We start from the raw sequence: 14,679 nt of genomic DNA on the forward strand, positions 1-14,679 counted from the left end.
GCGGGCCTGGACAGCGGCCCCGGCCGCCGCGGTCCCCGCGCAACGGTGTCCCTGCCTCGGACCGTGCGCTCCATGCGGCCGCCCACCATGTCCGGGCACTTTCTGCTCGCGCCCATCCCCGAGTCCTCCTCGGACTACCTCCTGCCCAAGGACATCAAACTGGCCGTGCTGGGCGCCGGCCGCGTGGGCAAGAGCGGTGAGTGCCCCGGGGACAAGTCAGGGCTGGGGGAGAGCCGGGCTCCCGGCAGAGGGGAGGTCAGGGCGCAGGGAGGACCCGGACGTGTCTGAGACCGTGCCGGCCTCCCTTCGCCCACCCTCCTGGTCTCCCGCTGCTTCCCCGCAGCTTCCCCTTAGGGGCGTTCGCCAGGTGGGCACCTGTTGGAGAATGGGGGCTGGTGTGGCAGATGGCGCACCCACCTCAAAACCCGCGGGAAGCCATGGCCCCATCCGTGGCTTTGCAGAGCCTGAGGATGCGGGCAGTAGCCGCGGCCTGGCACGCCCTCATCTCCCCGAGACCGTCCGGGTTCGACCGTCTGGTCCTAGTCCTTGAGCTGATTTTCCTATCTTTCCAGCAATGATCGTGCGCTTCCTGACCAAGAGATTCATTGGCGATTACGAACCGAATACAGGTTAGATTCATTTCGTGCTGTTGGGGCTGCTGGCTCTGATTTTCTTTTTCCTGATGAGCGTGTGAGAATTGACAAACCAAACTCTCCCTCTTTCTCCAGGCAAGTTGTACTCTCGGCTTGTGTGCGTGGAGGGAGACCAGCTCTCCTTGCAGATCCAGGACACTCCCGGGGGCATCCAGGTAGGGACAGCCCGGAGCAGATGCCTCTCCCGCTGCCCCTGAACCCCTGAGCCAGGTGTCTAAGCACGCCTGTTGTGCGTGTAGGTGCGGGAGGCGGCTGTCCCCAGGTGGGGCCGGTCCTTGCGGTGTTAGAAACCCTCCGAAATGCGGGGTGGGGAGGGAGAGTGGGTGGTTAGAGGCCACCTCCGCTTGTCGGCCACCTCGGAAAGTGATGCTTAATTTCTCTTTGCAGCCCTGGCCAGGGGCATCGTTGGTTACGCCGGTCTCACCACTTGTCAGAGCTCAAACCCTGAACACAGCTATGGGGACGGGCCTGGGGAGAGGGTTTTCTCTCCTAGCAAGGGCAGCCCAAGTGCTCCTGTTTCTAGCTGTTCCTCCGCAGTAGTTGCTATTGGATAACCTCTTGGTGAGCAGTCAGGAATGTAACTTGATTAACAAGTTACTAATTGCTCTCTCTTCTAGGGAGGAGAGGGCTTGCGGAAGGACAGAAAAGAGGAATTTGTTTCTGTAACATTCTCAAGAAGGACATGCTAAAAATATTTTTATGGGCTTGAGAAGAGATATTTATCTTGGCTTATTTTCAAAGTTTTGTTTATTCTGAATTAGTTCCCTAAAAATTGCACCATCCTGAGTTGAAAGTTCTCACTGAAGTCATTCTTCAGTCAGTCAGCCCCATGGTTAATCACAGACTACCTGCCAAGCAAAGGGGTTAAAAGAACTGCATTGTAACAGCTAATAAAACCATCCGGGCAGGGAGCTTGCCTGAGAACCGGCCCTTCCATCTCCGAAGCGTCCTTCTGCAGAAGCTGGAGAGAACCTGACAACTATATTTAGTGATGTCTTTTTCAAATATTCTTTCAAGAGCGGCTTTGATGTTCTCTCTAGCCTCTCCCACCGAGGGCTTCCTTGATCCCAGCTCTCTGTGCTCTTTTCAGGTCCAAGACGGCCTCACCCAGGCAGTGGACTCGCTGTCCAAGTGCGTGCAGTGGGCAGAGGGCTTCCTGCTGGTCTATTCCATCACAGACTATGACAGCTACCTGTCCATCCGCCCCCTGTACCAGTACATCCGGAAGGTCCATCCCGACTCGAAGGCCCCCATCGTCATCGTGGGCAACAAGGGGGACCTTCTGCACGCCCGGCAGGTGCAGACGTGTGACGGTGTCCAACTGGCCAACGAGCTGGGCAGCCTGTTCCTGGAAATTTCCACCAGTGAAAACTACGAAGACGTCTGCGATGTGTTTCAGCATCTCTGCAAGGAAGTGAGCAAGCTGCACAGCCTCGCCGGGGAGAGGAGAAGAGCCTCCATCATCCCTCGGCCGCGCTCCCCCAACATGCAGGACCTGAAGAGGCGCTTCAAGCAGGCTCTGTCCTCCAAGGCCAAAGCCCCCTCTGCCCTGGGGTAGACCCACATCCCAGGAACAAGGCTCCTCTCGGTGACTCATTCGTGCAGCTACAAAGACTGGGGGTCGCCCTTTTTAACCACCCATTCAGAGTTTATTTTTATACAGACTGTTGGTTTTCAAGTGTATGTGTATTTCTGAAAATTCAGTGATCGCCTAGAAGGTGGATAGGTTTTTTTAATAACAGATTTTTTTTTTTTTTACTGTAACTGCTAGCCACTTTTCCATTAAAGGCAAATGGCAACATTGCTCCTTGTTTTTAAATGTCTTTTTATAGAAATCATACTTGCACTAGAGCCCAGAACTGCTCCAAGCTTGCCCTTGGTCTGAACTGTGATTGGTGGCTTTGGCAGGGAGGGCTGGGGGGGAGAGGCAATCTGCCGTGGGAGAGATGAGAGCCTGTGGGGGAGGAAAGGAATGTGAATAACTGCAGGATGTCTTTAAGGAGGGCACTTTGCCAGGCATGAAGTCCACACCCTGTGATTTTCAAGGGAAGGGGTTCATGGTGCGCAGATGCCGAAAAATTATAACATGAATAACATTATTTATTGGTGCAAATGGAAATTTATCCTCTCTACCCATATTAAAAAAACAAGCTCGGAGTTCCCTGATGGCCTAGTGATGAAAGGATTTGGTGCCCCCGCTGTGGCCAGGGTTCCATCCCTGGTCCGGGGACCACTGCATGCCACAGGCATGGCCAAAACCAAAAAGGAGTTCCCATTGTGGCTCAGTGGGTGCAGCCCTGGAAAAGACAAAAAAGACAAAAAACGAAACAAAACAAAACGAGAGTTCCCACCGCAGCCTGCGGGATCAGCGATGTCTCTGCAGCACTGGGATGCAGTTTCGATCCCAGGCCAGGCACAGTGGGTTAAGGATCCAGCATTGCTGTAGCTGCGGTTTAAGTCACAACTGTGGTTTCTGTCTGATCCCTGCCTCCCCGGGAACTCCATATGCCTTGAAGCAGCCAGAAAAGAAAGCAAAAAATCAAATCTCTTTTCTGGTATTTCTTTTCTTTTTTGTTTTGCTTTTCAGGGCCGCATCCACTGCATATGGAGTTTCCCAGGCTAGGGGGTCAAATCAGCTACAGCTGCGGGCCTACACCGCAGCCACAGCAAACCAGATCCAAGCCGCATCTGCGACCTATACCACAGCTCATGGCAACACTGGATCCTTAACCCACTGAGTGAAGCCAGGGATCGAACCAGCCACCTCATTGTTCCTAGTTGGATTCTTTTCCGCTGCACCACAATGGGAACTCCTCTTTCCCAGAATTTCCCTTGTCAGCAAGTGCACCCTCCCTGTCTCCCTGACCCTCAGCAGTGGGATGCCTGTCTCTCTGCAATTTCTCCCTAAAGCATCACTCAGCCTTAATCCAAGCCTTTAACAGCTCTCGGCTGGACTGGGAGGCAAGAGAGGTGGCCTCTGACCATTTGTTCACCCAGAACCGCCTCACCCAAACCCACCATGATCCTTCATTGAGAAAACGCAGCAGTTTCCCCTTAGGTACTGGATAAAATATAAACACGAGGCATGGAATCAGGAGCATTCACCCACTTCTCCAGCGTCTTCATCCTCTGCTTCCAAAACACAGCCCTGCACGGCTGACCATCCATTCCAACAAGCTCTGCCTTTCCCACGCTTCCCAGTGCTTTCATGCCTTCCTGTTTTGTCCTGGTCTCCACCAAAGCATCGTTCAAGTCCCGAGTCACGTGGTGCTTTCAGCACCTTCTCTGAGTCTTCCTCTCTTCCTGTAACATTTGGGTTATAACCCAACCTCTTCAGGAAGCTATTTGTCACCCCCGTTGGAAGGAGCACTGTGTAAGGGCAGTGACAACATCTTGTGACTTTGTATTCCAAACTTCCAGCCTAGGGCTTGCACACAGACTAGTAGGTTTTCAGTAAATATTTGATGAATAAATGAGTGACCACAGGATTTTTGGTGCCAAGGACAATAGTGGCAGGTTACACATGAAAAAAACGTGTCAATTCACTTCTGTAGAAAGAGGATAGGCGTGGTTCTGAATAGTTTTTTGTGTTTGTCTTTTTTTTTTGGCTGTGCTCAGAGCATGCGGAAGTTCCCAGGGATTGAAACTGAGCCACAGCAACCACCTGAGGCACTGCTGTGACAGCACTGGATCCCCAACCCTAGGAGCCACCTGGGAACTCCTCCATTACCTTTATTTATTTATTTATTTATTTATTTTCTGCCTTTTGTCTTTTCTAGGTCGCATCCACAGCCTATGGAGGTTCCCAGGCTAGGGGTCTAATCAGAGCTGTAGCCACCAGCCTACACCACAGCCACAGCCACAGCCATGCCAGATCCGAGCCGCGTCTGCGACCTACACCACAGCTCACGGCAACGCTGGATCCTCAACCCACTGATAGAGGCCAGGGATCGAACCCGCAACCTCATGGCTCCTACTCGGATTTGTTAGCCACTGAGTCAGGACGGGAACTCCTCCGTTATCTTTTAAATGTGCCTAATCCTTGCTCTTGGCATATCCTCGGAACAAAAAGAGTTCTTCCTATCATTAGCCACTCCTGCTCCCTGCTGCCCATCTTAACATCGAGTGTGGACAGAACAGCTGACCCTCCTAACCATGGCCAAGCCCATAGGGTGCTCCAATTGCACCCGTGCCGGGGCTCCACTGCCACAAGAGCTGAGCTCAAACATCCCATGGGAAAATCGTAAATCACAGTGGAACAGCGCAGGAGATTTCCCAAGGCGGCCTCTGAGCCAGTTGATCCAAGTGAGTGACCTTGCAGACAGGAAGTGCCCTTGAGCTTTCCAGGGTCCAGAAGGACTCGAAGGGTCAGAAGATGAGTCATGGGGCAGTTCCCGAGGGAGGAGCAGCCTCTGTGCTCCAGCAGCTGGAGAGCCCAGCAGAATGCGTGCCCCAGGCCGCTCTCCTCCTTCGGCATCGAGGCTGATCGTTCAGGCCGCATGGCTGATCGTCCAGCCCCGCACAGGACCTGGCCTCCCCATCTGGGGGGACCGCAGTCTCTCCCTCCTGGCTCTCCTGACGGCAGCAGGACCCCTCGAGGGCCAGGTGCTTGGAGAGCATCCAGAAGGTTCCTGAGGTTGCAGGAGAGGGACCACGGGGTGTCAGGAGGCGGCTGGGGGCGGACGTTGTGGGATTTCTGTGTTGGGCAGTGGATCTGAGGCCTTGGGCTTGACTGGGCAGTGAGGGAGCCCTCGGAGAGGAAGCTGGGTGCAGAGCCAGGCCCTTCTGTCTGGGTGGGCGGCGTCATCGGAGCCGTGAGCATCATTATACTAACGACGGGGTCAGAGCCGACACAAAGACAGAACATCAAACCCTTGGGCGGCTGTGGACAGGACAATTTATACGTTTCCATCTAGTGGTTTTGCCTCAACGCCAAGGGTCCTGCTCAGCGCGGGGTCACCTCTATCCTCACGACGGAGGAGGAACGGCAGCACCTCTGGTCCATCTTCACCCTGCCTCTCTTTCCATCGCCACCGCCCATCCTCCTGCTCAAGGCTCTGCTTTAATTCGGCCCTTAAACTGCAGACTGATTTAATTAATGCGCCTATCAGCGAGGTTCTGGAGGAATGGACAGGATCCAAATGGCCAAATTGTACCTTCACTCTGCAAACATTCTGTGCTTCGCATGTGACTCAAGAAAAGCAAATGTAACTGATGGAAAAAGAAATCAATCGTAACAGAAGAAATTAGACTTGTTTGCCTGGTGTTGAGGTGAAGGGTACAATGGAAGTTCTAAAGTCTATCAATATTCATTTGGAGAAATAGATGAACTAGCAGGGGACGGTGAACAAAAGACCGAATAGAAAAGACCAGATGGCTGTTTAGGCATGAACCTGGGACTCCAACAGCTTCTTTTTTTTTTTTTTTGTCTTTTTTGTCTTTTCTAGGGCCGCACCCACGGCATATGGAGGTTCCCAGGCTAGGGGTTGAATCGGAGCTGTAGCCACCGGCCTACACCAGAGCCACAGCCACGTGGGATCCGAGCCGCGTCTTTGACCTACACCACAGCTCATGGCAAAGCCAGATCATTAAGCCACTGAGCGAGATCAGGAATCAAACCCGCAACCTCATGGTTCCTAGTCGGATTTTTTTTCCACGGTGCCACGATGGGGAACTCCCATTTCACTTTGTGGTGCAGAGACTGGCAGAACCTCTGCAGGGCCAGGATGTAGGTTCAATCCCCTGCCCAGCACAACCTGGTGTTGCTGCAGCTGCTGTGTAGGTCACAACCTTGGCTTGGCTCTGATCCCTGGCCAGGGAACTCCGTGTACCGAGGGACGGACAAAAAAGAAAAAAAAAAAGGGAGATAATACTATGATCATTATTTTTTAAAGGTACATTTTTACATAATGAAGCTGTTTTAGGAAAAAGAGAGCTTCTTGTGCTTGCTTGTGTCCACTAAAAGATATGAGCCATTGCTTCGAAAGATGTGATTTTTCCCATTTCGTATCTGGGAAAAAGAAGGTTTGCAGAGGAGCAGTTATTCCTTCAATACTAGTGCCTAAGAATGATTGATCTTTACCATGTGCTTATTCCTTGATTTTCTCAATAATCCTTTGGGTACAGTTATCATCACTCCCATCTTTCAGATGCATAAACTGAGGCTCAGAGAGTTCACACCATGGCCCAAGGTCACATAAGCCAGGAAACTAGAAGGCCTGGCTTAAGGAAGAAGAAAGGATTCCTGCCCAGGCCTTTGGTGGGGTGCCAACATCTGTGGGAGCCTCCCAGGGATTCTGTTGCCAGGCATTGGAGCCCTGGAGGCGGAATCTGCATTTTTTTTTTTGTCTTTTTGTTGTTGTTGTTGCTATTTCTTGGGCCGCTCCCGCGGCATATGGAGGTTCCCAGGCTAGGGGTCTAATCGGAGCTGTAGCCATCGGCCTATGCCAGAGCCACAGCAACGCGGGATCCGAGCCGCGTCTGCAACCTACACTACAGCTCACGGCAACGCCGGATCCTTAACCCACTGAGCAAGGGCAGGGACCGAACTTGCAACCTCATGGTTCCTAGTCGGGTTCGTTAACCACTGCGCCACGACGGGAACTCCGGAATCTGCATTTTAACGAGCTCCTGGAGAGGTCCCGAGGCTGGATGTCTCCTATTTGGAGCTTCTTGCAAAGTCCCAGTCTGGACTCGCCTGAGGCCTCCTGGGAAGTCAGACTTGATGGAGGAAGGGGGGGTTGCCACACAAGGAGCAGGCAGGCGCCCCTGCTTTGGGCTCAGTGCTGTGGCTGGACGCTGACCCAGGGCTCATCAGCACCGCCTGGCAGGGCTGTCCTTCTCTGAGGGCTCCCTCCCCGAGTCACCGCTTTGAAAACCGCAGTGGGTTGGGGGCTCTGGGCGGGAGGTTTGGTGGTGGGCACTACAGACACCCATGGACCCCAGGGGTGCCCTCCCACTGGCTGCATTGTCGACCAGCACCTGCAGGAAGAGCCGCCTCAGCCCCAGCCGCTCTGCTTTCTTTTCTCCTGGAGGCGGGAGGGCAGTTAGCATCTCCAAGGGGAGGAGGAAGGGTAGCGAAGGTCACCTCCCGGGGGGGCTCTGGGAGTGAAAGGTTTCCTGCTGAGTGGGAAGAAGCCAGGAGCAGAAATTCACAATGCGCACTGTGGGCTACGCAGGCTCAAAGGAGGCTGAGAAAGTAAGTATCTGGCATTTGCAGCATCTGCTGTGGTAGGTGGTCCTTGCCTGCTCCCAGACCTACATAAGGTGAAGCTCACTCCAGATGAGACTGAGCCGGCGAAACAATTGCCAAAGGCCATGACACAGTAAATGATGACAGCAGCAAGGGCCGGGCCAAGGCATGTCCTGGGGCCCCTTAAAAATGAAACCAATATGTATCTGACACGGGGGACATTGGGGCTCTAAGACATTAGGCGAACCCCCAAATTCTGTTAGGAAATAGCATGCCATGGGTCGAATTGTGTTCGTCCAAAAAACGATATAGTGGACGCTTATCTCAGAAGGCAATTTTATTTGGAAACAAGGGCCTTACAGAGATGATGGAGTTAAGATGAGGTTATTAAGGTGAGCCCTCATCCCCAGGCCAGGGTTGAATCAGAGCTGCAGCCGCTGGCCTATCCCACAGCCACAGCAACTCAGAATCCGAGCCACTTCTGCAACCTACACCACAGCTCACGGCAACGCCGGATCCTTAACCCACTGAGCGAGGCCAGGGATGGAACCTGCAACCTCATGGTTCCTAGTCAGGTTGATTAACCACTGCGCCACGACGGGAACTCGACTGTGTCTTAACAATGAAGGGAAATCCGGTTATGGGCGGACATGCACGGTGGGAAGGCGAGGTGAAGAGTCAGGGAGAAAACCACACAAGGGTGAAGGCAGAGACTGGGTGCGGGCCCGCCAGCCAGGGAACCCAGAGCTGGAGGAAGGCCTGGAGCAGACTGCTCTGCAAGATCTTCAGAGGTGGTTTGGCCCAGCCTTCAACCTGATCTTGCCCTCTAGCTTCCGGACAGGGAGACAGTATGTGTCTGTTGTGTGAGCCCCTGGTTGTGGTGCTTCGTTCCCTGAGTTAGGAAATGGCTGAGCCCACACAGAAGGGGAATCGCTCTGCACCCAGACTGGGGCCTTACCCACTGCACACCTGGCAGCCAGCCCTGGCAGAGCAGAAGGAAAGAAGACTCTGCATTCCATTCTTGAGTTCTGGATTAGTGGGGTTTTTTTGGTCTTTTTTTGTCTTTTTAGGGCCACACACGTGGCATATGGAGGATTCTAGGCTAGGGGTTGAATCGGAGCTATAGCGCCTGGCCTACACCACAGCCACAGCAACGCAGGCTCCGAGCCGTGTCTGCAACCTACACCACAGCTCACGGCAATGTCAGATCCTTAACTCACTGAGTGAGGCCAGGGATTGAACCCACGTCCTCACGATTCCTAGTCGAATTCATTAACCACTGAGCCACGATGGGAACTCCCTTGAGTTCTGTATCAGGACATGGGGCTAGCAGCCATCAAAGCCTTGAATGACAGCCTGCAGCCCTGTCCTTACTGAACACGAAGTGTCTCTAGTAAGAAGAGCTGCCCTCAAAAGTAGGGTGGCCGTAAACACCAGGAGACACCTGCGCCGTTACCCAAACAGAATGCTGTGTGTTCCTCCCTGATGAGTCTGCTAATGTAGCATCTTTATTAAATCACACGAGGGCACAAGTGACTCCCCGAGTGATCTGATTCTCAGGCTTCATAAACAAGAAGGGGGCACCTGACTGGCAGGTTTGGACAGAAAGGCCTTGGTTGCTCAAATGGTCCAGCTGCATCGACTTGGCACAGCTAGAGCCCATCAGTCCTCACAACTCCCCAGGAAGGGACAGTCTGGCCGCCATAGACACCTCTCCTCATTGTCCCCAATCCCCCGCATGCTTTGGGAAGCTACACCTGTGGTGCTCACCTGTGGTTCTGCATTAGGGGCACTTGGAGGGTTATGGGGGGCTTGCAATAGGCTCTCAATGGGTCTCAGAGGCCCATCACAGGCCACAGGGTCGGCTTCGCTCAGCTCCAGGCCATCCCAGGTTTGAAAAGCAGTATCTGTGTGAGCCACTTGCATTCCGTGAATGGTTTACGATAAAGTCATTCAACTGGTGACAGATTTAGATGCTCAAAAACAGGCAGTCACGTCACTTCTCGCACACTGACATGCAAATCCGAATGCCCCCTAGGATGATGGGCAGGCCCAAGGCAGCACAACCTTCCAAGTGGAAGAACACGTGTGCTGCCTCAGCCAAAGCAGCCTGTCGCCACCACTGCTTCCTTCCTTCATCCTTTCCCAGGAGGAAGGATGCTGTGCCTTCCTCCAGCCCTTCTGCCTTCTCCTTGATCTCTGCAGGTTGACTTCGAGCTTGTCAGAGGCAAGGGGCAGGGGGTGAGGTGGGGTCCTCCCCTCAGGCAGCTGCAGTCTCACCTGCCCGCCTAGAGGGGCAGCCCGCGGTCTCCAATAGAATCCTCTTGGATCCTGTGAGACCTTATCTACACATAGACTCTAAACCTGGTTTGTGTGTTCTGTTTCCTGGTCGGATTCGTGTGTGTTCCTCCATCTGGAATTCCTTCTGCCCATCAAGCTCTTAGCCTATCCGCATGTGCAAACTCAAATGCCCCTCCTGCCTCTGACCTGCTCACGCCTCCACCCTGGGCACCCATCGTGTGGCAGGTGCTTGATCGATACTGTTAAGTGAGTGAGTAGAGGAACGAGAGGATGAAGGGTTCATTGCCTCTGATGCTCTTTGGGACGCTGGTTATAGTCACAGGATATTAGAGCTCAAGTGGGCCTGGGGGACATCTGGTCCACAGGACAGCTGGTAGTTGCCAGAGGTTGGATTCAATTAATGTGAAGCTTACATCTTCTTATTCTGTCTGCGCTGGGAGGTTGGGCTGCACGAGGTCCCTTGGCCTGGGCTCTTCGCTTTGACGCAGACGAGGGTGTGCGTTTGCAGGTGCCGTGTGCTCAGGAACCAGGAGTCTGATGTTTGTAAATACTCCTTTACACGGAAGCATTAAGGGGAGAGATTGTTTGTATAAGTTCTTCCTGAAGAGTCTGAGGGTCATGGGATTGGCCAGGCTTCTCGGACCTTGGAAGCCCCTCTGGAACAGTCCATGTCCCTGGAGCCAAGCCACCCTCTGCCTCCATCCCCAGCTCCCTTTCCCAGCCGTGGAACTGCTCGGGGGACTCAGGGAAGCTGGTTACACACGTGACTGTCGCTGCGTTTCTGTGGTTGTGGTTAATTCCACTGGGCACTTACACCGGCGGCAGGTGTTCTCCAGAAATGATGCCCTGTGTCCGGGGCTGAATTATGTCCCTTCCAAATCATATATGGAAGGCTTAACCCCCAAGACCTCAGAATGGGATGCTCTTTGGAGGCAGGGTCTCTAAAGAGGTGATTCAGCTAAACAAGGTCATTACAGCAGGTCTGAATCCAATCTGACTGGTGTCCTCACCGGAAGAAGACATCTGAATACAGACGCAGCCAGAGGGACGCCCATGTGGGGACATGGGAGAAGAAGGCAGGTACAAGCCAAAGGGGGAGGGCTCCGGGGGAAATAGCCCTGCTGACCCCTGCATCTTGGACGTCTGGTCTCCAGAGTCATGGGAACTAAGATTCTCTTGTTGAAACCACCCAGTCTGCGGGGCTTTGCTGGGCAGCCTGCGTAGACGAATGCCTCTTCTCTTAGGTTCAGCTTGGGGAGGTGTATGCGGGCTGATGTGCTCAGTAAGACAGGCAGGCGGTCCCTCCATCTTCCCCCGGCCTTGAGATCATGATCTGGGGCCCTCAGCTGTGTGAAAAGAGCCTACTGGCTGCGAAGGGTTACACACCCCTAATTCGCACCCTGGTGGAGACCAGGCCCCATGTCTAGGCTTCTCTGGGATGCCCTTGGCATCTCCTGGAGGGTGAGGCTCATGGTAGGTAGGTGCCTGGTAAATTTGGGGTGGCCAACTGAAAAGCGGTAACAGAGAGGGGCTTTCTGCACTGCCTCAGGTGCTTTGGGTCGGATGGGACAGTCCACCTCCCCCCTGGGTGTGGCAGACTCAAGTTCTGTCTCCGTCTAGGTGGCAGAGAATGCCATCTTTGTCCATCCACGTCCCAGCTCCGGTGGAGCTGCACCAGCTTTCGGCAATCCTGGGGACAGTCCCCCAGAGTCACTGATTCCATCACTGATCCAGAGGGCCTGGCTTCCCTGCCACTGCCCACTCCGCCATGCAGCCCCCTGTCACACATGGCCCGTCTGGCCCATGGCACCCAGGCTTCCACCTCAGGGCCTTTGCCTTAGCTCTTCTCTTGGCCTGAACGCCCCGCCTGGTTACATCTCACCTTCTGGGTGAGGCCCACCCTGACCGAGCCCCTCACCAGCAGAAGCCTCCTACCCCACCTGGTGGTCCTGCCTTCCTTCCTCCACAGCACCGTCCCTTATAACACGCTGTGTATGTCTTATAACACGCTGTGTATGTAACTCACCCAGCACTGATGCTTAGTGCTTACCGTCCGTCTGCCCTCTAGGATGTTTACCGAGGCACTGACATATGCCAAGTGCCTAACCCAGCACCCAACCCAAAGCAAGCGCAGAGCAACTATTTGGTGAAAGAATGAATGAAAGGATGCCAAGGAGGACATGGTGGTGATACTCCTTCCTTATGGGAAGGATGACATATTCAGCCCAATGGATTTTTTTTTTTGTCTTTTTGTCTTTGTTGTTGTTGTTGTTGTTGTTGCTATTTCTTGGGCCGCTCCCGCGGCATATGGAGGTTCCCAGGCTAGGGGTCGAATCAGAGCTGGAGCCACCGGCCTACACCAGAGCCACAGCAACGCGGGATCCGAGCCGCGTCTGCAACCTACACCACAGCTCACGGCAACGCCGGATCGTTAACCCACTGAGCAAGGGCAGGGACCGAACCTGCAACCTCATGGTTCCTAGTCGGATTCGTTAACCACTGCGCCACGACGGGAACTCCCCAATGGATTTTTTTTTGTTTGTTTGTTTTGACCACGTCCCGTGGCACGCAGAAAGTGTCCAGGCCAGGGGTCGAACCTGAGCCACAACAGTGACAATGCCGGATCCTTAGCTCACTGAGCCAAAAGGGAACTCTGGATTGTTTGTTTTTTGAAACAGAGAGAAGCTGTAAGATTTTGCTGTAAGCGTTTAATAATGGTCACAGGTCTTCCTTATGCATTTGTATATGGGCTTATGAGCTTTAGTCAGCTGAAAACAATAAATGCTTCACTTTCCAGCTCCTACCTTCTTGGCTGGTTGAATGCTTTCTGCCATCCATGGTCTTGACTAGCTTGTTTTATCCCTCCATGTTGACCCCCAGCAGGGGACAAGGGGAGCAGGAGCCTCAAGACTGAAGGAGCAAGGCTGGGGGGGGGGGCGTCATCGATCCATTGCCCACAAGGGCAATCGGCAGAACCAAAGGTGTTTCCTACTGGTAATTGCCGTTTGCTTTGGTGTAGCTTTCTAGGGACTTCACACAATTTTCGAGGATGTTCCCTAACTCAGCCATCAAATTACAGTGAGTGAAGCGATCATCCACCTTTAGGAGAAAAGAGGCTTGGAAAGATCACGTGCTTTGTCCACATAACTTGGATGTGGTAGCACCTGTGGACCAGAGCCCTGTTTTAATGACCACTCCTCTGCCCTCTCCACGTCACACGCTGCCTCGTGCAAATGTTAAGAGTTTTGTGCCGGAGCTCCCATCCTGGCACAGTGGAAACGAATCTGATTAGGATCCATGAGGACGCAGGTTCCATCCTTGGCCTCTCTCAGTGGGTTAAGGATCCTATGTTGCTGTGAGCTTTGGTGTAGGTCACTGATGTGGCTAGGATCTGGTGTGGCTGTGGGTTGGCCAGTGGCTGCAGCTCGGATTCAACCCCTAGCCTGGGAACCTCCATATGCGGTAGGTTCAGCCCTAAAAAAGACCAAAAAAACAAAACCCCCCCAAAAAGCAAAAGAGTTTTGTGCCAACAGCCATTGCATCCACAGCGTTAAGGTGGCATCTTCGGTGATATAATGCAATGGTCATAGTATATTATATGTAGTATATTTATACCTGCATATGTTGTATACATATCATATGCTGTATAGAACTAGGCATGGTTCTAAGTAATGCTTTACGTGTATTAATATTACTGAACCTTTCAAGTTGGGCCCCAGGGGTCTTCCCGCCGCGCGTTACTTGTGTGGACAGAACATGGCTGAGTTTGGTTCAGCAGCAAAAGAACTCCTCGCCTTCCGACTGATCAGGCAGAGGGGCAAGCCCACCGCGGGGCGCACGCTCTAGGCGGGGGTTCTTTATAGGCTCACTCAGCTGGGAAGGGGCGGGGTTCTTGCCCCGCAGGCAAAGGCGCAGGCGCAGCTGTGCGGCTTTCACTCCAGATTGCAGTGCCCGGTGCAGCCTCTCTGCACACGGCCCGCCGCCATCTTGGCTTGAGTGTGGTGGGCGGAGCTTCTGCGCACGGCCTCGAGCTGAGGCGTCCTCGCTCTGGTTCGCGGCGCTGTGTCTGGGAGGCTGGCTTCGAGGCGTCTGCACCCGCGTCTGCGCGCCAGGGAGGCTAGAGCACAGGAAAACCAAGGTCAGCCTTTACTGTATCAGCCAGATTCTATTTTCGTTCCTCGGGAATTGTTAAGCGGCTTTGCGGGTGGCATTGACAGCTCTCGACCTCGGGCGTGTAGGTCCTGTTGTCGTCACCCCGTTTCACAGATGAGGAGACTGAGGTACAGGGAGCCGGCAGGTTTGCCTGGCTGGTGAGAGGCAGACCCGAACTCCCGGCCGAGCTGGAGCCGCCCCTCGCCGAGGTGTCTGGTTGGGGACGCGCCGGGAGGGGGGCTGTTTGCCGCCTTCTCGGCTGGTTGGAGGGTGAGCGCTGGGGCCTGGGGGGCGCAGCGAGGGCCCCCCCGCCGGGGTTGGGGTTTCTCGTTCCCTCCCTGTGGGATGGTTTCGGGTCCCCAGCACAGCGGGCACGTGGCA

At 53.9% G+C, this 14,679-nt stretch overlaps 1 protein-coding gene across 1 annotated transcript; it reads left to right on the forward strand.

The window, feature by feature from the left end:
- RASL11A (RAS like family 11 member A) lies at window positions 1-2,456 on the forward strand. Its single transcript, XM_047756347.1, has 4 exons — window positions 1-196; window positions 573-629; window positions 729-808; window positions 1,744-2,456. Exons 1-4 carry the CDS (start codon window positions 73-75, stop codon window positions 2,209-2,211), a joined length of 729 nt encoding a protein of 242 aa, XP_047612303.1. The 5' UTR covers window positions 1-72; the 3' UTR covers window positions 2,212-2,456.
- Window positions 2,457-14,679: the final 12,223 nt, after the last annotated feature.

The sequence above is a fragment of the Phacochoerus africanus genome, chromosome 13 (genome assembly GCF_016906955.1).
Source record: "Phacochoerus africanus isolate WHEZ1 chromosome 13, ROS_Pafr_v1, whole genome shotgun sequence".
Classification (NCBI taxonomy): Eukaryota; Metazoa; Chordata; class Mammalia; order Artiodactyla; family Suidae; genus Phacochoerus; species Phacochoerus africanus.